At 41.5% G+C, this 21,201-nt stretch overlaps 1 protein-coding gene across 1 annotated transcript; it reads left to right on the forward strand.

The window, feature by feature from the left end:
- The first annotated feature begins 1,139 nt into the window (after nucleotides 1–1,139).
- LOC129860435 (TAR DNA-binding protein 43-like) lies at nucleotides 1,140–20,630 on the forward strand. Its single transcript, XM_055930820.1, has 5 exons — nucleotides 1,140–1,916; nucleotides 17,297–17,460; nucleotides 17,573–17,713; nucleotides 17,838–18,008; nucleotides 18,108–20,630. Exons 1-5 carry the CDS (start codon nucleotides 1,676–1,678, stop codon nucleotides 18,588–18,590), a joined length of 1,200 nt encoding a protein of 399 aa, XP_055786795.1. The 5' UTR covers nucleotides 1,140–1,675; the 3' UTR covers nucleotides 18,591–20,630.
- The last annotated feature ends 571 nt before the right edge of the window (nucleotides 20,631–21,201 follow it).

The following is a 21,201-nucleotide window of genomic DNA, read 5'->3' on the forward strand; positions in this document are numbered from 1 at the left end:
CCCAGATCACTGCACCTGTACATAGCCCATCTGTAAATAGCCCATCCAACTACCTTATCCCCATACGGTTATTTATTTTGCTCCTTTGCACCCCAGTATCTCTACCTGTACATTCATCTTCTGCATCTATCACTCCAGTGTTAAATTGCTAAATTGTAATTATTTCGCCACTATGGCCTATTTATTGCCTTACCTTCCTTATCCAACTTCATTTGCACACACTGTATATAGACTTTAGTTTTAATTTTTTTCTATTATTGACTGTATGTTTGTTCTACTCCATGTGTAACTCTGTGTTGTTGTTCGTGTTGCACTGCTTTGCTTTATCTTGGCCAGGTCGCAGTTGTAACTGAGAACTTGTTCTCAACTAGCCTACCTGGTTAGATAAAGGTGAAATTAAAAAATGTAAAATATAAATATAGGTTTTAAAGTTGTTTTTAAGTTTTCGCAGACTTTTCTTAGCGGATGTACAATCGTCACAAATTGAATTATGGAGAATTTCAGGCCCCGGAGTGTACACTTCCAAACTCAACTAAAAACAAAGGCTGAGGGGCTTACTTTGCAAACTACCTTGCTTGGCTAATCATTTGGACCACCTTCCAGGATGGCGACGGGGATTCCCCCAAGGGCATAAGGCGAGGGTAAGTGGACAAGGGTGTGTATTTTAAGTTGTTTGGACCGCAGACCGGGAGTTGCAGCGATGGGACAAGACAATTGGGATATGACAAAAAAGGGTGTCAAAAAATAAATTCAATTATTTAAAAAAAATTGTGGATGGGCATCATTTGTATGTATAAAATGTATACAAAATCGAGCATCGAGCGCTTATGGGGGGATTCTGGTAAAATGCCGGCAAAGTCCGCAGAATTCCGGAAGACTGAAACAGTCTGAGGTACTTGGGCTGATTCTGGTCAGTCATTCATTTTGATTCCGGGCCGATTCCTCGTTGCTAGCTGGGGAGATACAGGATATTCGTTTAAAGAGTATATTGTGTAGAACGTCATTAAGATACAGGCTAAAATATGTCATATTTTTTTAAGAGAAACGGCGCTGGCAGACAATATTTTGTTTATCCCTGTCTCTGGACCACACTCCAGTACAGGAGGGTGCGGTAATGCACCATAACGTTGGATGCCAACCACCGATGAACCCCACCGAAGAAGAAGCGGCCATTTTGTTAGACGTTTGAAGGCTAGGGAGATTAGCGGACGCCTTTCGTATTATTTTTTTTACCTACAAATTGGAGGTGTAATTATACTGGTTCTTATAATTTATCAAGTATAATTTATTTTGCGAACAGGGTCGACCTCGTTTTTAAAACAATAAAGAAGATAGGACAATATTTTGTGTATAATATTCGTGCGAGATCCTGCTAACCATTCATGTTGCAAGCGTGTGCGGTGTTTATTAGCCAGGAACACAGGGCCTTTTCAGCTCTCATGGCCACCATCTATCGAATTGTTTAAAACAGCTGTCTGCCCCGTGAACGCACACATTAGCTATACTTTTTGTCTTTCACTGAACTTGTATTACCCAAATTAGATTAGAAACTCATTGGAATATCGCTTTGGCTTTGCTAGCTAATCGACAGAACCCCGCGTGCGCCATTAGCTTTGAACGTGAATTAGCCATTAGCTAGCTTGCTAACTTTACTTCCTAATCTAACTTCGAAACCATGGCAGAGTTGTACATTCGCGTGGCAGAGGATGAAAACGAAGAGCCAATGGAGATCCCATCTGAGGATGATGGGACTGTTTTGCTGTCAACAGTTGCAGCCCAGTTTCCCGGAGCGTGCGGCCTACGTTACAGGAACCCTGTGTCTCAGTGCATGCGAGGCGTCCGTCTAGTTGAGGGTATCTTGCATGCACCTGAGAATGACTGGGGTAGTCTGGTGTACGTCGTCAACTACCCAAAAGGTAAGGTGTGTTTTCGTTTAGAGGCAACGTTTGTAGTTACCGTTAGCTCGCCGAATGAAGCTGCATGGTTGCTGGTACCTGTACTAGCTAGCTAGTTAACGTTACTTGCTAATGTTAGCTAGCAACTAGACCAATATGTACTCGTAAGAAGCCTAACTTTACCCCCTTGGTCCACTGACCTTGTTATTTTCAGAGGTAGACTCGATCTGTCAGCCAAATACATCTGCACGAGTCGATTCTCAATTGTGATACGGTTCTAGAAATACAAAGCCCTTTACTTTAATTTTACAAATGCAAAATACACACACATAACTGGATTTATCACAATTGCAATCGACAGTATTTTTCAGTGACAACACGTTTATGGCGTCGTTCTTCCTTGACACACAGGTGTTTGGAACATGCTAGGTAGCCAATTGGCACAGGTGGGTCCCACTGTGTTCGGTCTTCCGTAAACACGCGCTGTAATGTGACATGTTGGAACACTTAAATGCTGACTAGACCTCGCGCGTATGTTGATTTGAACCAATTATATTAATTTGGCGCCAGGTCGAAAACCATTAAACATTTATGGCAATTTAGCTTGGTTTTGGTAGCTAATTTGTGCTGGGATAAATATATTGGGTTGTTATTTTGCCAGAAATGCCACAACTGGACCTCAGTAAAAAAACAAGACTTCCCTTTTTCATGACCCTGTCTTTCAAAGAGAATTTGTAAAAATCCAAATAACTTCACAGATCTTCATTGTAAAGGGTTTAAAAACTGTTTCCCATGCTTGTTCAATGAACCATAAACAATTAATGAACATGCACCTGTGGAACAGTCGTTAAGACACAAACAGCTTACAGACAGGCAATTAAGGTCACAGTTATGAAAACTTAGGACACTAAAGAGACCTTTCTACTGACTCTGGAAACCACCAAAAGAAAGATGCCCAGGGTCCCAGCTCATCTGCCTGAATCGTGCCTTAGGCATGCTGCAATGAGGCATGAGGACTGCAGATGTGTCCAGGGCAATACATTGCAATGTCTGTACTATGAGACGCCTAAGACAGCGCTACAGGATGGACAGCTGATAGTCCTCACAGTGCCAGACCATGTGTAACAACACCTGCACAGAATCGGTACATCCAAACATCACACCTGCGGGACAGGTACAGGATGGCAACAACAATTGCCCGAGTTACACCAGGAATGCACAATCCCTCCCATCAGTGCTCAGACTGTCCGCAATAGGCTAAGAGAGGCTGGACTGAGGGCTTGTAGGCCTGTTGTAAGGCAGGTCCTCACCAGACATCACCGGCAACAACGTCGCCTATGGGCACAAACCCACCGTCGCTGGACCGGCAAAAAGTGCTCTTCATTGACGAGTCGCGGTTTTGTCTCACCAGGGGTGATGGTTGGATTTGCGTTTATCATCGATGGAATGAGCGTTACACCGAGGCCTGTACTCTGGAGCGGGATCGATTTAGTGGAGGATCCTTCATGGTCTGGGGCGGTGTGTCACAGCATCATCTCACTGAGCTTGTTGTCATTGCAGGCAATGTCAACGCTGTGCGTTACAGGAAAGACATCCTCCTCCCTCATGTGGTACCCTTCCTGCAGGCTCATCCTGACATGACCCTTCAGTATGACAATGCCACCACCTTTGTTCAGGGACACATTATTCAATTTTTGTTAGTCACATGTCTGTGGAACTTGTTCAGTTTGTCTCAGTTGTGGAATGTTATGTTTATAAAAATATTTACACACGTTAAGTTTGCTGGAAATAAATGTAGTTGACGGTGAGAGGACGAGTTTATGTAAATGTATTTTGCGACGTGTATGGTAAACATGTAACGCTAACCCTATAAAGGAGTATCAATTTAATGTTTTGAAAATAATTTCTGTAACTTCTGTAATAATGAAAGATAATGTCCTTAAGGCCTGATTGGTAGAGTGCTGCCTAGATGGTTGTACTTCTGAAAGGTTATTTTATCTCCACAATGAACTCCGGAGCTCTGTCAGAGTGACCGTCGGGTTCTTGGTCAGTTCCCTGATTGCTCAGTTTGGCCGGGCGGCCAGCTCTAGGAAGAGTCTTTGTGATTCCAAACCCCTTCATTTAGGAATGTTGGAGGCCACTGTGTTCTTGGTGTCTTCAATGCTGCAGCAAGTTGTAGAAACATATCAAGGATTATCAATGGAAAAAGGATGCACCTGAGCTCAATTCCAAGTCTTATAGCAAAGGGTCTGAATACTTATGTAAATTTCGAACCCATTTTTTGCTTTGTCATTATGGAATAAAGTGTGTTGATTTGTATTTATCAATTTTAGAACAAGGCTGTAACATGAAAAAGTCAAGGGATCTGAATGCTTTCAGAATGCGCACTGTACATCTGAAATCTGTCTCATTGTTCTTTCTGTGACAGGTCTGCGGCCTACGGTACAGTAACCCTGTGTCTCAGTGCATGCGTCAGATCTTTGCTTGCGCTAGGTGAAGTCTGTTTTTTTGGGGAGCAACGTGCACCTTCTAGTAACATGTTACCAATGCAAACTCCCAAATAGCAATATTTAGTCTTGCCTTTTTATTTGGTGTGAAAGCAAAATAAGTCTGGTCTCGTCTTCCCTTGCTAGCAAGTTGGCTAATCACTGCACGCTAGCTAGTCTATTAGCTTCCCATATTACCATGTGAAATAATCTGATTTATAATTAAATAATATGCCCTGCCAAATTTTTATAATTGCCTGTGTAACTGTTATCCCAATTTGATATGCTGCAATGTTTTCGCATATCAGATAGTGTACATTTTTAGCCACAGAGGCGAAAAAAGCTTAACAATTTCAGTCACAGTTCATATAAGGAAGTTAGTCAATTGAAGTAAATGAATTAGTCCCTAATCTATAGATTTCACTTGACTGGGATTACACACATAGATCTGTTGGTCACAGATACCTTAAAAAATGTAGAGGCGTGGATCAGAAAACCTGCCAGTATCTGGTGTGAACACCATTTTTTCATGCAACGCGACAAATCTTCGCATAGAGTTGATCAGACTGTTGATTGTGGAATGTTGTCCCACTCCTTCAATGGCTATGCAAAATGTTGGGATATTTGCGGGAATTGGAACACGCTGTCGTATGCATCGATCCAGAGCATCCCAAACATGCTCAATGGGTGACATGTCTGGGGAGTATGCAGGCCATGGAAGAACTGGGATATTTTCAGCTTCCAGAAATTGTGTTCAGATCCTTGTGACATGGGGCTGTGCATTATCATGCTGAGACATGAGGTGATGGTGGCGGCTGAATGACATGACAATGGGCCTCAGGATCCCGTCACGGTATCTCTGTGCATTCAAATTGCCATCAATAAAATGCAATTGTGTGTTTAGCTTATGCCTGCCCATACCATAATCCCACTGCCACCGTGGGGCACTCTTTTCACAACGTTGAAGTCAGCAAACTGCTCATCCACACAATGCCATACATGTCTGCGGTTGTGAGGCCGGTTAGAATTTGGCAGTATGTCCATCAAATTGCATTGGAGGCGGCTTATGGTAGAGAAATTAACATAAAATTCTCTGGCAGAAGCTCTGGTGGACATTCCTGCAGTCAGCATGCCAATTGCATGCTCCTTCAACATTTTGGACATATGTGGCATTGTGTTGTGGATAAAATGATTAATTTTAGAATGGCCTTTTATTGTCCCCAGCACAAAATGCACCTGTGTAATGATCATGTTGTTTTAATCTGCTTCTTGGCAAAGAAGAAATGCTGACTTACAGGGATGTAAACACATTTGTGCACACAATTTGAGAGAATTAAGCTTTTTGTGCATAAAAACATCCCAGAAATATTCTTTATTTCAGCTCATTAAACGTGGGACCAACACTTTACATGTTGCATTTATATTTATTTTCAGTGTATTAGAGTGTTTGGTGTCAGAATGGATCTATGGTCATGCTGTTATACATTGTATTCCATGTTACAGAGAAGGGCTGGGTGGTATATCGTATTTTACGATATACCAGTATTGATGCATGGGTTGGGTTTTTACTTTACCTTCTATAACTGTATTTAAATGTGATACGCCGTTTGTAAGGTCCAGTTTTATAGTTTACTTTGCAACTTGAGTCCTCTCTCCGCTCCATGTCGCTTTCCACACCTACCTAGCCCCACCCCTTGTATCTTAAGGAGTACGTTTGTTGTTCCTCTACCATGAGACAATCACGTTTAGTCTGCATGGTCAATGCAGCAGTGTTGATTACAACAATGCTGTTTTCACTTCGATTCTTAATATATATCCACTAGCATTCTATAATTACACTTAGTGTTTCTTACATCAGCAAACAGCTCGTTTGTATTTTCTTAGCAAGTTGTGCTTAAATCTTGTTAGCCGCTAATCCCTAATGCTAATTGCTAGCTAATAAAAGTATTAAGTCAGAGTAAACTTAACCTCTGGGATATGTGGGACGTAAGCATCCCACATGGCCAACATCCAGTGAAAATGCAGAGCGCCAAATTCAAATAAATGACTATAAAAATGAAACTTTCATGAAATCACACATGCAATACACCAAATTAAAGCTACACTTGTTGTGAATCCAGCCAACGTGTCAGATTTCAAAAAGGCTTTACGACGAAAGCACCCCAAACTATTATGTTAGGTCAGTACATAGTCACAGAAAAACAGACTTTTTTCCATCCAAAGAGAGGAGTCACAAAACACAGAAATAGAGAGAAAATGAATCACTAACCTTTGATCTTCATCAGATGACACCCAGGACTTCATGTTACACAATACATGTATGTTTTGTTTGATAAAGTTCATATTTATATCCAAAAATCTGTTTACATTGGCGCGTTATGTTCAGTAATGTTTTGCCTCCAAAACATCCGGTGATTTTGAAGAGAGCCACATCAATTTACAGAAATAGTCATCAAAAATGTTGATGAAAATACAAGTGTTATGCATGGAACTTTAGATGAACTTCACCTTAATTAGCTATACAGCCTGAAGACCATTGGTGGTGTAAGACCTAAATCAGAATGTTTGTGCAACAATATCTTCTAAATCAGAGGAATACGCAAAGCAAGAATGTTAGCCGCATGAAGTATCTAAGATCGCAATTGCAATATTTGGTAAAAATAAGGCCTAGATTGTTTGCCCGTAACATGCAACCCTACGTGGCAGTGTGGAAATGATTTTGAATGAGTGCAGGAAATTTGAGAAAATAAAGTTGAATTGAACAGTATGAAGTAATCAGAATGGCGAAAGACCCATTGAAATTAATGTGTTGCTACCCTAGGCTCACGCACTAAAGCTCATAAAGCACATTTTGAACTTTTATTGAAAAGCAAAAAATACCGTCATACCGTCCAATTTAAATACATGATATATTTTGTTGATTTTCCCCCCGCCCTACTGTAGAGCAGCTTTACAGGAACACAGAACATTTAATTTCACGAGGATAGGACTTACCATTGCTGAGATCTTATTTTCAAGTGATCGGAAAAGGTAAAAAATGTAACAGACAGGTCAATGATATCCCTTGTCAAAAAGGCGCCTAATCACCTGTCTGGATTCGTAATTTCAGCACGTTTTGTCCATTTAAATTAGTGGTTATATTTTTATGCCATTTTCAGGGATGCTGTAGAACACTGATTTAAATAAAAGTAAAATGTTGGAAATTCATATGCAATATTATACAAATTAGGCAGTTGATATGCAAATGAGGCAGTATGGAATACTTAATCACATTCATTTAAGACCAATTTAAGGTAGAATGGTTATATTATTAACATCTTAATTCAAAACTGAGTAACAATTCATGAAATTGGTAAACTTTTTATCATACTTAATGCAAATTTGATGCATAATATTTTAATTAGTCTGTATGGAATAAAATATATATAGAGCATGTTAAACCCGTTTTTAATTGAAGGTGGTCACATTGTTAACATATATGGATGTTTTATGTAGAACTGTTGCTGTCTGTGGTTCTGTAACAGCGTGATCTTCAGTCTGTCATTGAATTGGCACCTTACCCTATATTGCAATGTGCATAATAGCAAAGTTATTAATATCAAACAAATCAGGTAAATACGTAATTTTTCTCTCACAGTATTCAGACCCATGGACTTCCACATTTTGTGACAGCCTTATTCTAAAATTGATTAAGTTGGGTTTTTTTGCTCATCAATCTACACACAATACCCCTTAATGACAAAGCAAAAAACGTTTTTTAGCAATAAAATGCTAATTACTTAAATATCATACAATGTGATTTTCAGGATTTTTGTTTTTGATTCCGTCGCTCACAGTTGAAGTGTACCTATGATAAAAAATTACAGACCTCTACATGCTTTGTAAGTAGGAAAACCTGCAAAATCGGCAGTGTATCAAATACTTGTTCTCCCTACTGTATATAGATATCTCACACCCACACAGAACTAAGACAGATCCTGCTGATTTAGCCTTTTTGAGTGTTTGTTTAATAGCCTACTCATTACTTGAGCACCAATCCTCACGCAACCGCAAAATGTTGGATAGAGCAGTTTCACAAATTCGTCTGTTTTTAATTTAATGTTATGCTGTAATAAAGGCTCTGGTATTACAGCTTATTTAGTCTTAACACTTCCAAACGGGCAGAATTTGTTGTTGTAATGTAAACAAACCTTTTTGCCACACATACACACGGCTCTCGCTCCTTACCCTCCTTTTACTTGGTCTCCTTATTATTACAATTATTAATATGATCATTATAATAAGTAGGCGTTTGTATATGATCCACCTCTACGCAGACAACACCATTCTGAATACATCTGGCCCTTCTTTGGACACTGTTAACTAACCTCCAAACGAGCTTCAATGCCATACAACACTCCATCCGTGACCTCCAATTGCTCTTAAATGCCAGTAAAACCAAATGCATGCTTTTCAACCGTTCGCTACCCGCACCCACCCGCCCGACTAGCATCACTACCCTGGATGGCTCTGACCTAGAATATGTGGACAACTACAAATACCCAGGTGTCTGGCTAGACTGTAAACTCTCCTTCCAGACTAATATTAAACATCTCCAATCCAAAATCAGCTTTCTATTTCGCAACAAAGCCTCCTTCACTCACGCCGCCAAACTTACCTTTATTTTTTACAAAAGCCCCTTATACCACCCACCACTGACCTGTATGCTCTAGTCAGCTGGCCCTCGCTACATATTTGTCGCCAGACCCACTGGCTCCAGGTCATCTAAGTCTGCTAGGTAAAGCTCCGCCTTATCTTAGCTCACTGGTCACCATAACAACACCCACCCGTAGCACGCGCTCCAGCAGGTATATCTCACTGGTCATCCCCAAAGCCAACACCTTCTTTGGCCGCCTTTCCTTCCAGTTCTCTGCTGCCAGTGACTGAAACGAATTGCAAAAATCGCTGAAGCTGGAGACTTATATTTCCCTCACTAACTTTAAATATCAGCTATCTGACCAGCTAACCGATCGCTGCAGCTGTACATAGTCCATCTGTAAATAGCCCATCCAATCTACCTACCTCATCCCCATATTGTTTTTATTTACTTTTCTGCTTTTTTGCACATCATCATCTGCTCATTTATCACTCCAGTGTTGATCTGCTAAATAGCAATTATTTATTCATTGCCTACCTCCTCACGCCATTTGCACACACGGGGACGGGGATATAGACTTTCTTTTTTTCTGTTGTATTATTGACTGTACTCTTGTTTATTCCATGTGTAACTCTGTGTTGTTTGTCGCACTGCTTTGCTTTATCTTGGCCAGGTCGCAGTTGTAAATGAGAACTTGTTCTCAACCAGCTTACCTGGTGAAATAATAAATAAATAGTAGTAGCCTTGTATAACCACCAGCTGTAGGCCTAAGAGCGCAGCCTGTTTAGTCTTAATACTGTAACTTACTAAGGCCTGTATCAATCATTCTTTCATTCATGTCATCACACAGCATACGAGTCATTCATGCTTTGAAATGCAATCAAGCATTTCAGTTTTAAAACAATAACACAGGGAGCTTTTAATAAACAAATCTGATTTTGGTCTTTGCTGTCAAAGGCTCTATACTTTTTTTTTTTTTTTACTGTTAAAACACTTTTACAGTACCAGTCAAAAGTTTGGACACCTACTCATTCCTGGGTTTTTCTTTATTTATACTATTTTCTACATTGTAGAATAATTGTGAAGACTTCAAAACTATGAAATAACACGTATGGATTCATGTAGTAACCAAAAAAGTGTTAAACAAATGAGATTCTTCAAAGTAACCACCGTTTGCCTTCTCTCAACCAGCTTCATGAGGTAGTCACTGGAATGCATTTCAATTAACAGCTGTGTCTTGTTAATTTGTGGATTTTCTTTCCTTAATGCGTTTGAGACAATCAGTTGTGTTGTGACAAGGTAGACCAGGTCCATATTTCGGCAAGAACAGCTCAAATAGACTTTAAGACATTAAGTCAATCCGGAAAATGTGCAGTGGAAAAAAAACATCAAGTGCTATGATAAAACTGGCTCTCATGAGGACCGCCACAGGAAAGGAAGACCAAGAGTTACCTCGGCTGCAGAGGATGAGTTCATTAGTTATCTAAACCTCAGATTGCAGCCTAAATAAATGCTTCAGAATTCAAGTAACAGACAAATCTCAACATCAACTGTTCAGAGGAGACTGTGTGAATCAGGCCGTCGTGGTCGAATTGCTGGAAAGAAAGCACTACTAAAGGACAGCAATAAGAAGAAGAGACTTGCTTGGGCCAAGAAACACGAGCAATGGACATTAGACCGGTGGAAATCTGCCCTTTGGGCTGATGAGTCCAAATTTGAGATTTTTGGTTCTAACCGCCGTGTCATTGTGAGATGCCGAGTAGGTGAACGGATGATCTCCGCATGTGGTTCCCTCCGTGAAGCATGAGGAGGAGGTGTGGGGGTGCATTGCTGGTGACACTGATTTATTTACAATTCAAGGAGCACTAAACCAGCATGGCTACCACAGCATTCTGCAGCGATAGGTGTGTCCAAACTTGACTGTGTGTATATATATATATATATATACAGTTGAAGTCGGAAGTTTACATGCACCTTATCCAAATACATTTAAACTCGATGTTTCACAATTCCTGACATTTAATCCAAGTAAAAATTCCCTGTCTTAGGTCAGTTAGGATCACCACTTTATTTTAAGAATGTGAAATGTCAGAAAAATATGAGAGTGATTTATTTCAACTTTTATTTCTGTCATCACATTCCAAGTGGGTCAGAAGTTTACATACATACACTCAATTAGTATTTGGTAGCATTGCCTTTAAACTGTTTAACTTGGGTCAAATGTTTCGTATAACCTTCCACAAGCTTCCCACAATAAGTTGGGTGAATTCTGGCCCATTCCTCCTGACAGAGCTGGTGTAACTGAGTCAGGTTTGTAGGCCTCCTTGCTCGCACATGCTTTTTCAGTTCTGCCAACAAATTTTCTATAGGATTGAGGTCAGGTTTTTGTGATGGCCACTCCAATACCTTGACTTTGTTGTCCTTAAGCTATTTTCCCACAACTTAAAGGGAACACTAAAATAACACATCCTAGATCTGAATGAATGAAATATTCTTAATAAATACTTTTTTCTTTACGTAGTTGAATGTGCTGACAACAAAATCACACAAATGATCAATGTAAATCAAATTTATCAACCCATGGAGGTCTGGATTTGGAGTCACACTCAAAATTAAAGTGGAAAACCACACTACAGGCTGATCCAACTTTGATGTAATGTCCTTAAAACAAGTCAAAATGAGGCTCAGTAGTGTGTGTGGCCTCCACGTGCCTGTATGACCTCCCTACAACGCCTGGGCATGTTCCTGATTAGGTGGCGGATGATCTCCTGAGGGATCTCCTACCAGACCTGGACTAAAGCATCCGCCAACTCCTGGACAGCCTGTGGTGCAACGTGGCGTTGGTGGATGGAGCGAGACATGATGTCCCAGATGTGCTCAATTGGATTCAGGTCTGGGGAACGGGCGGGCCAGTCCATAGCATCAATGCCTTCCTCTTGCAGGAACTGCTGACACACTCCAGCCACATGAGGTCTAGCATTAGGAGGAACCCAGGGCCAACCGCACCAGCATATGGTCTCACAAGGGGTCTGAGGATCTCATCTCGGTACCTAATGGCAGTCAGGCTACCTCTGGCAAGCACATGGAGGGGTGTGCGGCCACCCCACACCATGACTGACCCACCGCCAAACCGGATGTTGCAGGCAGCAGAACGTTCTCCACGGCGTCTCCAGACTCTCACGTCTGTCACATGTGCTCAGTGTGAACCTGCTTTCATCTGTGAAGAGCACAGGGCACCAGTGGCGAATTTGCCAATCTTGGTGTTCTCTGGCAAATGCCAAACGTCCTGCACGGTGTTGGGCTGTAAGCACAACCCCCACCTGTGGATGTCGGGCCCTCATACCACCCTCATGGAGTCTGTTTCTGACCGTTTGAGCAGACACATGCACATTTGTGGCCTGCTGGAGGTCATTTTGCAGGGCTCTGGCAGTGCTCCTCCTTGCACAAAGGCGGAGGTAGCGGTCCTGCTGCTGGGTTGTTGCCCTCCTACAGCCTCCTCCACGTCTCCTGATGTACTGGCCTGTCTCCTGGTAGCGCCTCCATGCTCTGGACACTACGCTGACAGCATTGATGTGCCATCCTGGATGAGCTGCACTACCTGAGCCACTTGTGTTGATTGTAGACTCCGTCTCATGCTACCACTAGAGTGAAAGCACCGCCAGCATTCAAAAGTGACCAAAACATCAGCCAGGAAGCATAGGAACTGAGAAGTGGTCTGTGGTCACCACCTGCAGAACCACTCCTTTATTGGGGGTGTCTTGCTAATTGCCTATAATTTCCACCTTTTGTCAATTCCATTTGCACAACTGCATGTGAAATTTATTGTCAATCAGTGTTGCTTCCTAAGTGGACAGTTTGATTTCACAGAAGTGTGATTGACTTGTAGTTACATTGTGTTTAAGTGTTCCCTTCATTTTTTTGAGCAGTGTACATCCACAGGTACACCTCCAATTGACTCAAATTATGTCAATTAGCCTATCAGAAGCTTCTAAAGCCACTACATAATTTTCTGGAATTTTCCAAGCTGTTTAAAAGCACAGTCAACTTAGTGTATGTAAACTTCTGACTCACTGGAATTGTGATACGGTGAAATAATCTGTCTGTAAACAATTGTTGGAAAAATTATTTGTCATGCACAAAGAATGTGTCCTACCCGACTTGCCAAAACTATAGTTTGTTAACAAGAAATGTGTGGAGTTTGAAAAACGAGTTTTAATTGCTCTAACCTAAGTGTATTTAAACTTCCGACTTCAACTGTATATATACGTGTGTGTTTACACTGATTGCAATGGTCATAAAAAATATTGTAATCTAACAGCTCCTTTTTGCCACACACAATACACATGCAACGCTTGCTCATATGCGGTCCTTTTTCTTGATCCCCAGTATTTCCCCCCAAATTAAGTCGAATGTCTTCCACAGATCTGCCTTCCCCTTTCCCTCCTGAGCAACATTCGCCCGTTTCAAGTATTCTTTTTACGTCCTCCACATTATGCTGTCATGTGTTCGGAGTTTGTTACAACATGTTTTGATGTGATTCTGATAGGCTATAGGTCAGGCCTTATTGGTCACATGCAGTGTTTACATGTAAAGAGAGCGATGTTTGAGGGAGTAGTGAATGTTTTTCCTAAACAAATTAAGTGTGCTTGATGCATGTAGCATCAGAGCTTCTCAAAGTCAGGGGGTGTGGTCAAGTGTCCACCTCATCTTTCCTGTCACGTACAACTTGGATCAATATTTGTTTTTAATGCAGACAAGGGCATTGAATTAGTGTACCTTGAGTTTTAATGCTCGGAGGGAGACGGCACAGTATTCCATTTGAGTCAGAAACCAAAACTCCTCCATAGTAACCCTTGAATGTTTTTGTCTGCAGCTTTCGGTCAACTCGATCAGCTGTTCGATTTCACTTACCGGCATGTCATCTGAGCTTAGGATCGCAGTCAAATGTATATCACGGATTCAATCATCTATAGAATAGTTTTTATTTCCCCTGCATGCTTGCGGTCAGTTCGTTCATTTTCCTAAACATGTCTGTTACATAGGCAAGGAGACACATTTTATTTTCATTACTCAGAAAGTCAAGTCATTTTTATCTGTTGCAATTTGACAAATTCCTCTCAATTGGAAAGATTTTTTTCTAACACCCTCCCTCGATAACCACCAAGCCTTGGTGTGAAAGAACATTGTCATGCTCTTATCCTATATCTCTACATAGCTTTGCGAACAGGCGTGTGCGATGTCAGTCATTTATCAAAGCTGCCTGCTGCATGCCTCTGAGTTCTGCGCTCAGCTCTATTGATGCCAGTTGCTCTCGGTGTATCCATTTTATAGATAGCTGTGGGTGTATCATACAATGTGTCTATATAGGAGACCCATTCATAACTAGAGTACAGAGGCCTGCTCGCCGTCCCGGGATAGATGGAGTTTATCTGTGCAAAAGCCCACCATTCAATCCCATGGAATTGCCAATATAGCACACTGAACATCCCCTTTGACGTTTCATGCTTGGGAATCGTGAGACAGAACAATATGTCCTCGTGAATAGCATCCCCTGACATGTAGCGAACAATAGTCAATGCTTCTCGGCCCGCACAGCTAACGTCCATTTGGAGAGCATAAGGTGGCGAGTTTGAGTCGTCAAGTCAGTTTCCTCTTGATTGCTAACTACATCATCAATTCTTAGTTTCAGTGTTATCTGACAAAGGTATTGATGTGAGTTTCTGTGCCTCTGCCCCCTCCACACATTGTTTTCACCATATCAATTGCGGCCTGTAATATCAAAGTCTCTAGAATAGTGTGTGGTTTCATAGCGTCGCTGGCCTAACCATTCACCGTGGTGCAACGGTCAAGTGTGGCCTTTCCCACGCTCTTAAGGGCGCTCTCTGGTTGAATTGTATGGCGCTCTCTGGTTGAATTGTAACTTTTTTAAAATTGGAATAATTTGCATTTCGATTTTAAGGTTAACCACGTTACAAACATTTTCTGAGACAAAGACGCCATTAAATGTATTATTTTTTATCCTGGGATTTGGACTTTTTCCCGCAACCCCATTTTCATATGCCGCTATATTCATATCGATCTTACTCTGGTAGGAGGAATATCTTCCACCAAAAGCAAATATGAAGACACATATTTCCCGGTTTTCACAAAAAAGGCTGTCCCACGGAGTTAAATGCTCTGAGCACGGCACTTGCTTTACATTTTGGCTCATATCGCGTATATTTCATAACTTACGGTATTGTGATTTTTAGACATGGAAAATCGATTTGTTTTACTGCTGATTTTTGTAGATTTCTCATAGTGTTCATTCTATCGCATCACCTACCACCCTACAAATAGCCTAGAATAACATTATCACTTCTAAACAATATACCTTTTTGGGGATACTAATAAGTAGGGTGTCAACCTACTCTGCCCACAGTGGGTGAAAACGTGCTTTGGTGATGACATTTCACTTATGTTATAAAGTACATTTTACTAAGAAAAATGTGATTCTTAATGTTCTGAATCGTTCAGTTGGATCTTTCTCTAACAAATCAAAAAGTTGGATTTCATAACCTAATGCATCTGATAATAAGCACCAAGCTCTCTTGACAGCGGTGCTGCTTTCTCGCACTTTTGAGGATTTGACATGTTATGGTGGTCATCAGCAAAGTTGTTAAAGCTGGTCTCAAAAAGCTACATTCACATGACACGAGCTGAGTTAAATGTAAAAGGCTTTGAAAAGGCTTGCAGTGTGCTCTGTTGACATTTCAGAGACATGCTTGTTTATGTGAGATCTTCTAAAAATAATAGGAATTTCGCATTATATGAAGTGTGTACTAAAATATGAATGTCTATCTTAACTCTGTTTTATGACCTCGAAGGAGGATGAGTTCAACTGTGATTCTGTAAGTTTTGCCTTAATTCTCGCACAGCTTCCAGCCTAGCTGACGCAATGCTATTTTCCTGATTTTTCTTTTTTTTGGTCTCCCATTGATTTAGTCACCCTAATTGTGGCCATCCTACACGGGTAAAAATTAGATTTGGACCACTGGTTTTCTTGGCGTATCTAAGCAATTATTTTTTAAATTACCTATCGGTCAAAATGTTTTTGGGGCCTCCCGAGTGGCGCAGCGGTTTAAGGCGGAGCTTGAGGCGTCGATATAGACCCGGATTCAATCCCATGAGGCAGCGCACAATTGGCCCAGCTTCGTCCGGGTTAGGGGAGGGTTTGGCCAGCCGGGATTTCCTTGTCCCACCTCCCTCGAACGGCTCCTTGTGGCGGGCTTGGGCGCCTGCAAGCTGACTTCGGTCACCAACGGCTGGCTTCCGCGTTAAGCAAGCACTGCAGCTTGGCAGAGTTGTTTCGGAGGACGCATGGTTCTCGACCTTCGCCTCTCCTGAGTCCGTACGGGAGTTGCAGCGATGGGACAAGACTGTAACTACCTTTTTTGGATATCACGAAATTGGGGAGATAAAGGGTAAAGACACCCAAAAATAAGGCTACAATGTCTGGTTTGTTTGAACAGTCACTGCGATTTTATATATTGTAGCAATGCCAAATAGGGTGCTTATTTAATGCCAAGCTCAACCGAGACAGCAATCTTGAAGTCAAAGTGATTTTGTTGATTAGCTTCCCACATCGCCATTTGAAATATTCAGATTTATAATTAAATAATATGCCCTGGCAAATATTCATATACTTGCCGGTGTAACCTACAACATTATCCCAATTTAATAAGCTGCTTCAATATATTCCCCCCCCCCCCCCTTATCAGCTAAAATAGAATATTGTCATGTTTTTGTTGCAGAGAAAAAGCAGCTCGCAGCTGTTTTTACAATAGCCTGGAATCTATAGTTATTACTTTTGGGGGGATTCTGAAAAGGCTACAATGTTTGGGTTATTGTTTGAACAGTCACTGAGATTAAATGTATTTATTAACGCAAAATAGGTTACTTTGATGCATAGCCTTTAGGTCAGAGCAAGGAACCAAGTGAGCTTCATTGCCTACACAATACTGCCATGGCTACACAAGGAATGATATGCTGCTTTTTTCATGTGATATGGGAGTATGTAGAATGTCGGAGCACACTACAGCGACATCGCTACGCGATATGCGTAGCTCCGTAGGGTCTGTTGCCATAGGGTATTCTAGCTAGATCTACCTAACATTTATATTTCTTAGCTAGTTAGTTTGTTTAGGCCAATGACCACGTATTTTAACATTGTTCATCCTCCTGATTCTGTCTATCACTCTTATCATAATGTCATACAACATTTTGCATTCCTGTGTCAGATAACAAAAGGAAAATGGATGAAATGGATGCTGCCTCTGCGGTTAAAATGAAGAGGAGTATCGAGAAAACATCAGACCTCATTATCCTTGGTTTGCCTTGGAAAACATCTGAGCAAGATTTGAAAGACTACTTCGCCACTTTTGGAGAAGTCATCATGGTGCAGGTAACCCAACCTAATCAACATTTTGTTTAATGGTTGATGTACTTCATGGAGGTAGCATGCATGTCAGTAATCATACCTTTCTCTCGCTCTCTCTGTCTCTCTCTGCGCGCAGGTCAAAAGAGATGTTAAGACTGGGAACTCAAAGGGTTTTGGCTTTGTTCGGTTCACTGAGTACGAGACTCAATCCAAAGTGATTTCTCAGCGACACATGATTGACGGAAGATGGTGTGACTGCAAACTACCCAACTCTAAGGTATTTAATCAATGTTTAAAGAGTACCTGCTTATTTGAATCCTTTCCTCTAAAGTCTCAATTGTGTTCTATTCCCAGTTCAGGTAAAATATTTAAGTGCTTTCACTCTTTTATTGTCACGATAGGCAGGTCCCGATGAGCCCATGCGCAGCCGTAAAATCTTTGTTGGCCGCTGCACAGAGGACATAACCACTGATGAGCTCCGGCAGTTCTTCATGCAGTATGGCGAGGTCACCGACGTCTTCATTCCCAAACCCTTCCGGGCTTTCGCCTTTGTCACTTTTGCAGACGACCAGGTATGTTTTCCAATGGCCGTTGCTCAACCTGTGGTGCGCAGATTATCTTCTGGTTTGCTTGTTGAATCATCTCCTACAACCGCCCCCCTCTCTGTCTAGGTTGCCTCAGCCCTGTGCGGAGAGGACCTGATCATCAAGGGTGTCAGCGTGCACATCTCCAACGCTGAGCCTAAGCACAATAATAGTAGGCAAATGATGGATCGTGGGGCTGGTGCGTTCGGGGGCCAGGGCTATGGCGGTGGTCGTGGAGGGCTAGGGAGCAGTGGCAGTAGTGGGGTGAATTTCGGGGGGCTTAGCCTTAACCCAGCAATGATGGCCGCCGCTCTGCAGAGCAGCTGGGGCATGATGGGTATGCTTGCTAACCAGCAGGGTCAGACCAATTCGGCAGGCACCGCTGCCGCCGGGCAGACCAGTGCCACCCGAGATCAGAGCCAGGCCTATAGTTCTAATAGCACCAGTTACAGCAGCCCCAGCTCAGCTAGCCTAGGGTGGGCTGCAGGCACCAACTCTGCCTCCAGCAGTGGGTTCAGTTCTGGATTTGGCACCTCTATGGAGTCAAAATCATCAGGTTGGGGAATGTAGAAAACTTTGATTTAAAGTTTCTAGATTAATCTGGTAAGTATTTTGAGGGGCAAGAAAGAGTTAGTCATATCTTATGTCCCTGCTATTTAAAACTATATTGCCTTTCATTTTGTTAAAGAAGACATTTGAGTATTCCTATGTTTGTGTGTGTGACTAATTCTGTAGGAAATGAGTGCACAGAGTGGTTGAAGTGTATAGTTCTTTAGGGGTAAACTGCTACACTACATGTCGTTTTTTTTCCTTGAGAAAGTGATTTAGTTTAAGACGTGAAATGATGACTCTGCATGCTAAGTAGATATTTCTGAGATGCACGAGTATCACGAAAGCCCCCCTAAACCACCTGTATATGGTCTTGAATTGGGCTTGAGGTTTAATCTCTGTATGCAGTTGATTGTTTTTTTTGTTTGCTGTTTTATGGAAACGCCTTCATGAAAATCTCTTCAACAGTTAACTCTTTTTTCTCTCTCGAATTTCCTGGAAAGAAGCCCCTCGTTGGCAGCAATGTTCGACCAAACTCCGTATCAGTACCCCTCGTCCCATGTGTAAATGCTTTGCCATCAAAAGACACAGCTTCACTCTGCATATACTGTGTTAGACGGTGGGTGTTGTCTTTATCTCCCCTTTTCATGGATCAAAACATCTTGTCTGCTTTATCACTTGAGAACAAAGCGATCGGTAGTGGCCAAAGAGTGAGAGACTGAGTGTGGGAAAAGCAGTATGAAAAGGACTGGTTGTGCGATGCTGAAGAGACAGATGTCTGCGAGAGTTGAGAAGAACCTGTGGCTTTGTGCGAGTGTGTTCCATATGACCATCGAAAGGACATTCATCGTATCTTGAGATCCCTACGGTCTCCTTTCTCTATTTCTATCAATCTTAAACACAATGGAATGTTTAGAGCAATGAATATTTGTACCCTTTCTTGCTGTCTGATTTGATGTGAATGGTGTGTGTGCTTCATTTTCTTCTTGTTCCTACCCCCTTTCCGTGTGAAAATGTGACCTGCTGTTGGTGATTGTCTGTGTTGAGAGCACTGGGGGAGCTTGGAGGATTGTGTGACGGTGCATGTGATCTCAGTGTGTCTTAAGAGGGTGAAGTGGCAAGCGTTTGACGAGCTATTGACATTTTGTGTTATAGTGTTTTTGGATGCATTTTATATGTTTTGTGAATCAAAGGGAATTCTCAAATAAAACAAAATTTGACTAGGTATGTTGCCTACCTGACAGTAATTTAGTTTAAACATTTTGGACTGTTAACATTAATTGAACTGCGAACACTTTAATTCGCATGTATAGGGACCTTGGACACTGCCGGCTCAGGTTTCCATCAGAACACCAGAGTGAAGTCAATTTTCGGGAAGCTGAAGACTGGAGTTTGATGCACTGTTGGTTGGGGGCAGGCAACACGCCAACAGTGGAGATGCTGCAGAATGCCTTTTATGTTTGAAAAGGGGCTTATTCACCTCACTAACAAGACCCCTTGGACCACCCCATTGAAATTTAAAACTGGCCGTTCTCAATTGGGCAGAGGTTTTCGGTTTATACCTTCAAATTAGTCAATCTTAAAAGCAGTGCTAAAATGTCATCTATTTAACTAATCGCCTGCAATTAAGTGACGATCATGTTTTTTTGTTTTATTTCGTTACGTTTTTTGAAGACGACCTGATAATTTTTTTTAGAATTTAACTTTTTTATTTTGCATTTGACAGATTAATTTGGTCAAGTTATGCTTTGTCTCAATACAGCCATTGGTTATTGTAAATGGAAGTGCAAAGATTTAAGTAAAGGCTTTTATTTCAAGTATTCCGTAGATTTCTTTTTGATTTGCTTTAAAATGTAAAATTTCATTCGGATTGACAGGACATTCCTGAATTATTTTAACGCCGTAAAGGGGAATGACTTGTTTGACTTGAGTCAATTCTACAGGGTTTTGGATAATTTATGATTGAACTCGCCAGCAGGAATCATATCACTTGTGTACTGATATTTAACTCTTTATTTTTAGTTCTCCAAAATGTAAAATAAAGTTTAACATTTTGAATCATTTGTTGTATTTGTCCATTTAGACAAGTTTTAAAAGTTTTATCAGCAGCCAGCACCATATTTAGTGTCTGGTCAGAAGTTACCGTTGCCATGTTTCCAATTTATTTTGAGTCTGTTGCAACCTTATGGCAATATTAGATCAACATCTTTTATAGATCAACTCCGCAATTTGTTGAATTTAGATTTATGCTCGACTCAATCCGTATCGTGGAAGTTAAGCGCGATTGCAATTTAAAGGCAATGTCCTCGCGTTCATGGTAAACACTGCATAAATCGTCTGCGTTCATAGTAAACACTGCATAAATCGGCTGAATCGGAAATAACTTTTTTATTTTTTATTTTAATTTTTATCCCATTTTTTTTCTCCCCAATTTTCGTGGTATCCAATCGCTAGTAATTACTACCTTGTCTCTTCGCTACAACTCCCGTACGGGCTCGGGAGAGACGAAGGTCGAAAGCCATGCGTCCTCCGAAGCACAACCCAACCAGCCGTACTGCTTCTTAACACAGCGCGCCTCCAACCCGGAAGCCAGCCGCACCAATGTGTCGGAGGAAACACCGTGTACCTGGCC

The sequence above is a fragment of the Salvelinus fontinalis genome, chromosome 8 (genome assembly GCF_029448725.1).
Source record: "Salvelinus fontinalis isolate EN_2023a chromosome 8, ASM2944872v1, whole genome shotgun sequence".
Taxonomy (NCBI): Eukaryota; Metazoa; Chordata; class Actinopteri; order Salmoniformes; family Salmonidae; genus Salvelinus; species Salvelinus fontinalis.

Coding starts and splice junctions, on each gene's coding strand:
- LOC129860435 (XM_055930820.1), top strand. CDS start 1,676: ATGGCAGAGTTGTACATTCGCGTGGCAGAGGATGAAAACGAAGAGCCA. Junction 17,714..17,837: donor GCAAACTACCCAACTCTAAG/GTATTTAATCAA, acceptor TTGTCACGATAG/GCAGGTCCCGATGAGCCCAT. Junction 18,009..18,107: donor TCACTTTTGCAGACGACCAG/GTATGTTTTCCA, acceptor CTCTCTGTCTAG/GTTGCCTCAGCCCTGTGCGG.